Genomic DNA, 9,936 nt, shown 5'->3' on the forward strand with positions numbered 1-9,936 from the left:
AGGTTATGATGAGTCATGGCAGAAAACTAATTTTGTATTTTCGGCCCTACTGCTGCCTTTCTATCCTCTGCTTTTTATATAGTTCTTCTTTCCATATTAAAAGCAGAAGGATGGAATTAGATCTTCAGGTTAGTGTGCAGATGTATCACAAATACTGTGTAATATTTACAGTGATGGTGCTTCTTTTACAGTTGATCTAGGCTACTGTTTAGCTCAGCACATAGGTTCACCATTTTACATTAAAAATCGATCGAATCAGTGATAAACTCTAGCAAAACATTGTTCATCTGTTTTTAGAAAGTTATATTAAACGTATCCATATTTAAGCAATGATGAATGTAGCCTACAGACATAACCACATGCGATTATTGCATGCTGGAAAGCGGCCTGCTTAGAGAACTTCCAAATACAGGACGTCCCGCTGATACTGAACGGATCTACTGGCTCAGAGCCCCTGACTGTAATGCAGAGGAAGCTTTGGGACACAGAGCCATTGTAAAGCCACCGCTAGGAACGGTCGCTCCGCCCTCAACATCCTCTCCTCTGTGGAACATTTAGACAGCCAAGAAACTTCAAGGAAAATCTCTAAACACCTCGCTGCCTGCTGACACCATGGAAGGAAAACAAGCCTAAATGATTATCCCCGAATGGGCTGCATTTACCTATAACCTGACTTCCGCTTTGAAAAAAAATCGTATTTGGCTTGAGGCTAAAAAACTAACTGCGCCGATGCAGTTTTACCGACTGTTGGATGATGAGGCGGCTGGACTGTAGCGCGACTTTAGCCGCTGATTTCCAAGATCCGAGAGACGATGTGGAAAGAGGAATATGACGTTCACTTCGACTTTTTGCTGCAGCTCCTGTAAGTTCAATATTTCTACAGGTCGGGGTTTGTTGTCAGCTTTTACGTCCCAATGGGTGGGAACATTAACATTATGCTGCGTGGCAAAATGGAAATAATGAGGTGATTGTAGTGCAACTTTGTCCTGACGAAAAATCACTACAGTACTAATGTAATCTTTCTACAGTAACTTGTCTATGGTAATAGCAATGGGATAAAAGTTTGTGTTAAACGATTTTTTTGTCATGTGATATTCCTATAAGGCGCAACTGTGTAGGGTATATAAAGAGAATATAACAGGATTTTGCGATAAATTCCAGTCATATATTTAACAGGACATATAATTTAAAATGGTATGAGATTGCTTCAGACACCTTTTACATCACTAGGCTAAAATGTGACATTGAAGTTGAGACTGACATTGAAAATTTGTTTCCTTATGAATAAATTAGTAAGGTTATCTATTCATCAGTTATTTGTTTAGCTTGTAAATGTCAGAAAAAAGTGACAAATGCCTTTGATAAGATCCTGCGGCTCAAGGTGATGTCTTCAGATTGTTTGTCCAACCAGCAGTTTATAGCCCAAAGATATTTACTTTACACTTTTATACAAAGGAGGAATGCATGAAAAATCGACACATTTGACACAGCAATTGTACTTTTCTTGATAAATGATTCAAATGGACAATCAATTACCAAATAATTATTGATAAATTTTCTGTTTCGGGAATATGAATTGTGTATTGTTTCAGCTCTAATCAAGGTATTAAATTGGGATTTGTAGAGTGTCTTATTTAAAATCAGTGTGAGACAAGTCTTTACAAAATGTGTGAAAAACAAAATGTGCTCGTAATGTATGCGATTCAGTGTGTGCTGACCACCAGTTAAGAATAAAATTTGGTGCAGCATCAGTCCTCTGGATTAATGTAAAATGCTTTTGTGGCTGCAGCTGTGTTTGATGTTTCTTTTACTTTAAGAGGTACAGTATGTCAGGTTTGGCGTGTACAGATGTCAAACAGAGGTTGTGGTGATCTCAATTAGAAAACCAGACGAACCGAGGTAGCGACAAGTTCTTTACTTGTTGTAAGCAAAACAACTAACACAAAGTCCAGGATATCAATCAGGTCGATAAGACAGTCCAGGGTTGGCGCCGGTAAACAGGTATAGCCAGGGGATCCAAACTCGAGGTCAAGGGGGACAAAATCAGAAGGTCGGTACACTGCAGGCGATCAGAATCTGGGAGGGCATAGACAAAACACGGTGGTCAAAAAACGGTAATCCAATGTCAGAAACAGAGAGTCAGGTAAGGTATAAATGCTGGAGAGTCAGAGCTGGGGTCTAGAACAATCTGGCAGCATCCTGGTGGGAGGACGCTGCCTAAATAGAAGTAAAAAACAGGTGCAAACAATAAGGAGCAGGTGAACTAATGATGATTAAATAAAAGGGCCAAAATTGAGGTGAAACAAAACAGGAAGTAATGTGAAAATAAAAGCATGACAGGAAGCAAGAGGAGCAGGAGCGTGACACAGTATTGTAGTAGAGTTTTTAAAGAGATTGTATCTACAAACCACAGCAGATAACTGGCACAAGTACAAAAAGACAAATAGCTCATCTGTGTCTGTATTTCTTCTGTATGTCTACTGTACAGTAGCTCACTGTATCCAAAAATGAAAGAAAGGTTTGTGAAATAACAGAATTTCATAATCCAGTTAATTCCTTAATTGTTGATTATACTCATAGACGATGTCACTATAACCCTGCTCTTCCCCTTCACACTCCCATGCACACCTTATGCCCAGACACACCTTGTAGGTGTGGAAACGTGAGTCACTGGCATGCACCATCATGCTATGTTTCTCTGACACACTCTCACACAGAGAGTCAGTGGCCACAGTGTGAGTCAATATACTGTATGTGGCCTGGGGATACAAAATTGTGCTCTTTGATAGACAAATAAGTTTACCGTGCACCACTTGACCCACAGTCTCACCAAGTGTCCCTGCACTAGATATCTCACACCTCATATTGTGTCTCTCTCACTATTATTGTGTGTGTGTCTGTTGGTTCTATTATTGCCAAACAGCATTGCACTGGGGAAGCCCAGCATCTTTTTAGCCCCATGACTGATATGAGCTTTGAATGATTTATGAGTTTGCCCTGAGTGTAGTGAATTAATATGGTAAAACAAGCAAAAGCTATTTCACTGCAAACACACATCTAGATATTGTTTTGATCACTTACCACAGACACATTTTATTTTGTGCAAGTGTGTGCTGGCATTTGTGTAATATACATAACTATATATTCCCATCCATCAGTTTTTCCTTTTTCAACCACTTGTCTGGGTCTGAAAGGGGCCTTGCAAGTTCTCCTGGTTAAGAGGAATATATAGTTCATTGAACAGAGGTCTGGGTCTACCTGGGATCTCCTCCCTGTTGGACATGTCCAGAATACCTCCATAGTGAGCAGTACAGGAAGCATTCTAATCAGATGGCTAAACCACTTCAACTGGCTCCTTATTCATATAAAAGATCAGCCGTTTTGATGGTTCCGGATATACAAGCTTCCCTCCCAGTCCCTAAGGACGAGCCCTGGTAGCCTGCGAATGAAACTGCTTTCACCCGGTTGTATCTGCAATTTCATTGTCATTCTTGGCAGTGATGCCCCACCAAGATAAGGTGAAGGAGTTTGCATGACCCACCTCAGTGTGGCAGAAGGGTTTATTTGTCCCTGTGACCCTGGGAACTGTGCTGTTTGGGGTAATAGCTTCTTGTAGGGGCTTCTAAAGCAAATTAGTCCAAGGTCAGGGGCCAGAAAAAGAATAATTTTAACAGCTTAACAAATCAGCCAAGACAGGAAAGTAGCAGGGAAATCAGGGCTCTTTGTAAAGGTCAGCTGTAGGTGTGTAGCACACAGTCAGCCATTCAGCAAGTAAAGGCAGAGGACTGACTCCTGGCTGTTGAAACGACTTGTTTTTGTAGCATTGTAGCTTTTTTTATATTAGTCAATAAATGCCTAAGATAGTCTACTTTCATTCTTCTTCTAGCACATGACACTTGTCTTCCATTGTATCCATGGTAACCAGCTAATCCCTTATAACAGCAGTGTGTAATGTATTGAATTTGTGAGGGTAATGCAATTGGGCTAATCAGATTTTGTTTAAAAAAAAAGTCTGAATCATCTAGCAAGAATGCTGACGGTGCTGTGCAGATGATCACACAGACAAGAAATGAGGAAATACCATTTAGACTGATGGAAGTGAAATAGCACAATCTTTACTAAGAAAAAAATAAATGTATCAGCATATGGATATCATTAACTGTTTGATCAATTTGCTTGAATGTTTTACTGTGTTTCTAATGGGGCTGGGTGGGATGAAGATATTATGGACACTGAAAATAGGATGTGGCGAAGACTGGATCAGACATCAATGAAGCCTAGAAAACATGCTTGTAACAGACAATCTTGTAATCAAAAACAAACCATCTAAATCAAATAATTTAAATACAATGGCTACTGAATTTCCCACTAATTGACTCTGGTATCTATCATTTTGCAAAGTGTACAGTGCAGTGCAGTACAGTGGGCACAGCTCAATACTGGAAGCAAACTACCCCAGTCAGTCATAAATAAATAAATAAGAAGGATGCTAATTAATAATCCACTGATTTTCTCAGTTCTCTTGATGACACAGTTTTAGAGAATGCGAGACCTCAACAGTTCATCAGTTGTTGTCCTTTAGTGACAGGCTGCATCTTAGTGTGCATGGCCTTAGTCTGGATGTTAAAGGGTCACATCACCAATTTTAACATGAAGCTTAGTACACTTCTCATGAGTAATACAGCTAATACAGTAATACAGATTTGAAAGATAGGAGACAGACAGAAAGGGTCTAATGACAGATGCTAATGATTTGCATTATGGGAAATGTAGGATCCAGTGTTTTGACACCATATTTGAGAGTAAAGGTCAGAATATCTCAGCCTCTGCTGCTTTAATTATTTTCAACTGTCTCTTTTTAATCCCCAAACATAACAAAGGTTCAGTGCTAATTTGCTAAGTACCACTTGAGTACCACTTCAAATCTTCAATCAATAACACTGCAGTTCCTCACTGATAGTTTATAATTCAGTATATTTACACAGCTGTTCAATGAATTTCAGTTTGAGGCGTTGCTATGTAGTACTAGAATGGCTACAGTGACAGGGGGAGGCATTATAGCTTCAAATAAGGTGCACAGCGTTCAGGAACATCTGCTATTCATTCACATCTGCTATTCATTCACATTATGCAAGTCAGTACTTGGAAATGGAAGCTTGTTTTCAACTCTCTGGTGACTGATTTTATGTTTTTTTCCCTAATCTTAACTACTCCTACAGGGGTGATTGAGTACATTCAGTGTTTCGCAGAAATTCCCAGCTTCATGCTCACACAGATACACCCATTCACAGCTGGGATAAACAGCCTAGTGACAATGTGCATCAAATGGACAATTCACTATACTGACACTGGAGGTTAGATGTTTTGCTCAAGGGCAAGTTGATGGGTGTTTTTAAGGCCAGACATAGAGTATTACTCATTCACTATTACTGGAGAGAAAATTGCACATTTCTTACTAACTTCTCACCTACATTTGCCTGGAATCTAGGAATTAGGTGTAGAATTGAGCTATTGGTTTTTATTTCACAGCACTTTAATTCAAATTATGTTAGAGGTTATTAACCTGAGATTAGTGGAGCTTGGTAGAAGATAGTAGGGCAGGTTGAAATCTGCTCCAGCATTATAATCAGCCTTCAGATCCACTGCATTAAAGTAGGACATTAAGAGACAGTGAAACTGGGTCAGTGTCATAACAAGTCATTTAAACCTCATTTGACTTTTGTTTGTGTGTATGTGAACATATGTTTATGTAATTGAGTTTTATGCTCAGCAGTTCAGTTCAGTTTCCTCTATCTAGTTTTAAGTGAGTGGGGGTGTAACAACGGACATGTGTTCCATTCATTAACCTGGGCACCTGCTTGTGTGTTTGTGTGTACATGTGCGTATGTTCTCCTCCCCAGCGATGCCAACCTCACAGACGTGCTGTCTGACTCAGAGGAGTCTGATTTGGGCAGTCTGGAGCGTTTGGAGCGCGGCAGCACCGAGGGCTGCCAAGCTGACTGTGAGGCCGCCAAGAGGCTGGCCAAGCGCCTCTATCACCTCGAGGGCTTCAAACGCTGTGATGTGGCCAGACACCTGGGCAAGAAGTGAGCACACACATGCTGCAGACAGACCGATAAATCAACAGAAACAGAGAAAAACATGTTCACATTGTTACATATGAGACACAAAGACATAAGGTATGCATTAAAATAACTGATTGTGCAAACTCATAATCAAACACATCAGCATATGCTAAAAATGTTAATAGACGAGCCGGTTTTAATACAGTGATGTCAAGAAAACCTTTATATAACACAGTCATACTTCCTCCCTCCATGATAATGTACTGATGCTTCTGTCTTTCTGCAGTAACGAGTTCAGCCAGTTGGTGGCGTCAGAGTACCTGAGTTTCTTTGATTTCTCCGGACTATCTTTGGATCGAGCCCTAAGGTAATGCACACTCAGCAGTTGTTTGTAAATATGTATGTGTGTGTATGTAAATTCTTCACATTCCCTTTTCAGCTGTTGTGTTGAGAACATTTAGCCGCTGTAGCCGAGAGCTGCAGAGTGAATCACAGCCTACAACCTGACATGCTGCTGTCTCTAACTGCTGCCTTCAGCGTAGGCTCTTCAGCTAAGAGCTGTCATTTGCCCGATTTGCATGATGTTGTTAAAAAGTAGCAGTGGTGGAAGAAGTACTCAGATCCCATACTAATGTAAAAGTAACAATACAAAAACACTCTGTTACAAGTAAAAGTCCTGCACTCAAAATGTTACTTAAATAAACACACAAAAGTATTAGCATCAAAACATATTTAAAGTACTAAAAGTACAAGTATTCATTATGGAGAATGGTACATTTAACATTAGTGTATATGATATGATTTGATTGTAATTATTGATGCATTATTGTGTTCATTACATTTAATGTTGCAGCTGGTGAAGGTGGCTTGTTATAACTAGCATATATGTTTATAATTTGAATTAGTGCTGGGTAGCTTGTGAATTTTCTACAAGAGATCTGTATGATTGTACTTTATTTTTTGTATTAATCTGGCTAATAGATTAATAATAGAATAGTAAGTACAGTAATAACTAAAGTTATCAAATAAATGTAGTGGAGTAAAAAATTACAATATTTGTAACTGAAATGTAGTGAAGTGTGACGTAACACAAAATCAAACTACTCAAGTAAAGTACAGATATCTTAAAATTGTACTTAATTGTTCTTAAGGACAGTGCTTGAGTAACTGTACTTTTCACCACTGAAAAGTAGCAGGTAACATACTTTTAGTTGTGAATTAATTTGGGTATTGTTTCGACCTTGGCAGTTTATAGTCACATATTGTATATCACTTTGGTCCTTGATCAAGTAAACACTCAAATTAGCCAAAAATTAAGTGTTTCTTAATTATACATGCATCTAAATAGTTGAATGGAGGTAGATGCTTGCATTAATCTGACTACAGTAGAATTAGTTGAGTACAGGTTGCTTTAATGTAACTATACTTGTGTTACTCTACTTTAGTAATTCTGTTTTACAGTTGAAAGTCTAACATCATATCTTCATGTTTTTTTTCATTTTCAAAGATAAATGACAATAAAAACCTGAGTAGCTAAGTATTATTTTCTGCCTCTTGTCCAATCAATTAATTGACATTTTATGTTACCTTAATTTTTCACCTCAAAATGTGAACATGAAGGTGAGACTGGACCTAAATTATCCCTGATGATTTCTAATATAGTTACAAAATCAAATCTATTTTCAGTTCAAATGTGCATTGTGCAGTCAGCACCAGTCTAATACACAGAGAGAAGATGATGCAGTCACTTCTTACAGTAGTGAACCACAGAGGGCCTCACCACCAGGCCGAGTTTAATGATCAGGCTGTGTGATAGTTTTTCTATACTGGGAAACAGGTGACCGTCCCTTGACCTTGTATGTATGTTTTTCGTGTGTGACAGGAACTTCTTAAAGGCTTTTCCACTGATGGGAGAGACCCAGGAAAGAGAGCGGGTCCTTGTCCATTTCTCCAGACGCTTCTGCCACTGCAACCCGCAGACACCAACCTCAGAAGGTCAGAGCTGTGAGGGTGATGACGATGATTATAAAGATGGTAATGAGGAAAAGTATCATAAAGAGAAAAGGTCTTAAAAGTACTTTGTGATACACCATAAAATATCTAATAAACTGATTTTACACCTTGCTGCTGATTTTGGTATTGATCCTCATGACCACGGATAGGCATTAAGAATTATTTTTTAAGGTTGAAAAATCAAGCCAATTTAAGCTGATTATCCGATTAGTCCTGACATCATCGCCGTCACCAGTGCAGTTATTTGTTATATGTTTGTCATTTGCTGTCACATGAGTGTTTAGGTGCAACAAATCCAGTTGTTTTTTTTTTTTGTTGTTGTCACTGTGTCTCGTCTTTGTGTTGGTGAAGCTCAACGCTTTTTTGTCGATGCTGTAAATGACTCATCGTGCTGGTAGAATTGTGGAAAGATAAATTCATCCTGCCAAAAGAGCACTCAACTTTGTTGTCCAGTTGAATAAAATAACACCACACCTCATTTTGTTTTTTGGTTGTTTTTTTTTTGCTAGTTTTACTGTATCTCCCACCGGCGCTGTGTGTAGCGCACAGGCAGAGGCGGTGTCATAAACATTACTTCTGCTTTCTCTGCCATGTAAAAAATAAATTTCTCCAAAAAATTATGCAGTTAGGTTTTTTATACTTGATGACACTGACCTTTTCAGTAATCAAGTAATCAATTATTTTTGCACATCCCTACTCATGACTGTTATAAACCTTCAGATATGAACATCACAAATTCAAATACTTCAGCTATTCAGATCACAGCACCAGCTCAAATTATTTAACCTGTATTAATGCTGACATGCATTTGATGTATTTTATAGCTCTGCAGATGTGAGCGTGTGATTTTGTGTATGCATTTACGAAAGGAATGTATCCATTCACGTGAATTTGTGTGTGTGTGTGTGTGTGTAGAGGAGCAGTATGACATGAAGCTGACCTCGGCCTTGTGTATTGTGCCCTTGCAGATGGAGCCCACACCTTAACCTGTGCCCTCATGCTGCTAAACACCGATCTACATGGACATGTATGTACTGAGGTTCTTTGTCTCACTGGTTCTGCTGGATTCTCATTTTCTAATCTTCCTGCAGAACAAAGTATAAGCAGACTCCTTTGTCAGAAATGGCACATCTCCATCTTTTCTTTTTCCTGTTCTTTCCCCGTTTCTCTGTCTATGCTTTTCTCTTGCTTGCTGTCTCCCCTTCACGGCCTACTTTCTGACCTGTTTCTGTCTCTCCTCAAATAGTCTCATCTACTCAGTTTTAAACTGGAATGCTCTGGTCTGGGCAACATAGCAGTATCATAGACCCTGTGCTTTTGCTTTTCCTCCTGCTCAACTCAGCTCAGTCCCTGCCAATAGTACTTGTAGTGAATATCCCTCCTCTAACTAATATCCTTTCTCTCTTTTCAATTTTCTTTTCATCCCTTTTAAACCCTTCTCCTGCTAAACAAATCTGGTCCCCTCTGGTCTCTCTCTGCCCCTGCAGGTGGTAAGTATGCTTAATGTACTAACACTGTCCTTATTTGTGTTTCCTCTTCAAATAATGACAGTAACAACTCCCAGTAGTATTTAAGTCATCACTGATGCCTTGTTCAGTGACACAAAATATTTGTCTGCATGTACAGTGGGTACGGAAAGTATTCAGACCCCCTTAAATTTTTTCCTCTTTGTTATATTGCAGCCATATGCTAAAATCATTTAAGTTCATTTTTTTTCCTCATTAATGTACACACAGCACCCCATATTGACAGAAAAACACAGAATGTTTGACATTTTTGCAGATTTATTAAAAAAGAAAAACTGAAATATCACATGGTCATAAGTATTCAGACCCTTTGCTCAGTATTTAGTAGAAGC

At 38.9% G+C, this 9,936-nt stretch overlaps 1 protein-coding gene across 2 annotated transcripts in view; it reads left to right on the forward strand.

The window, feature by feature from the left end:
• The window catches only part of psd2 (pleckstrin and Sec7 domain containing 2), a 32,413-nt gene that overhangs the window by 15,664 nt on the left and 6,813 nt on the right, over positions 1–9,936 (forward strand). The window contains exons 4-7 of one of the 2 annotated variants that reach the window (XM_020595526.1): positions 5,901–6,086; positions 6,352–6,432; positions 7,948–8,060; positions 9,047–9,107. In XM_020595526.1, the coding sequence (XP_020451182.1) occupies positions 5,901–6,086; positions 6,352–6,432; positions 7,948–8,060; positions 9,047–9,107 (441 nt within the window). The remainder of the gene's footprint in view (positions 1–5,900; positions 6,087–6,351; positions 6,433–7,947; positions 8,061–9,046; positions 9,108–9,936) is intronic. The other variant, XM_020595528.1, reaches the window with a different exon arrangement.

This window comes from Monopterus albus, unplaced genomic scaffold (genome assembly GCF_001952655.1).
Source record: "Monopterus albus unplaced genomic scaffold, M_albus_1.0 scaffold27.1, whole genome shotgun sequence".
NCBI classification, from domain to species: domain Eukaryota; kingdom Metazoa; phylum Chordata; class Actinopteri; order Synbranchiformes; family Synbranchidae; genus Monopterus; species Monopterus albus.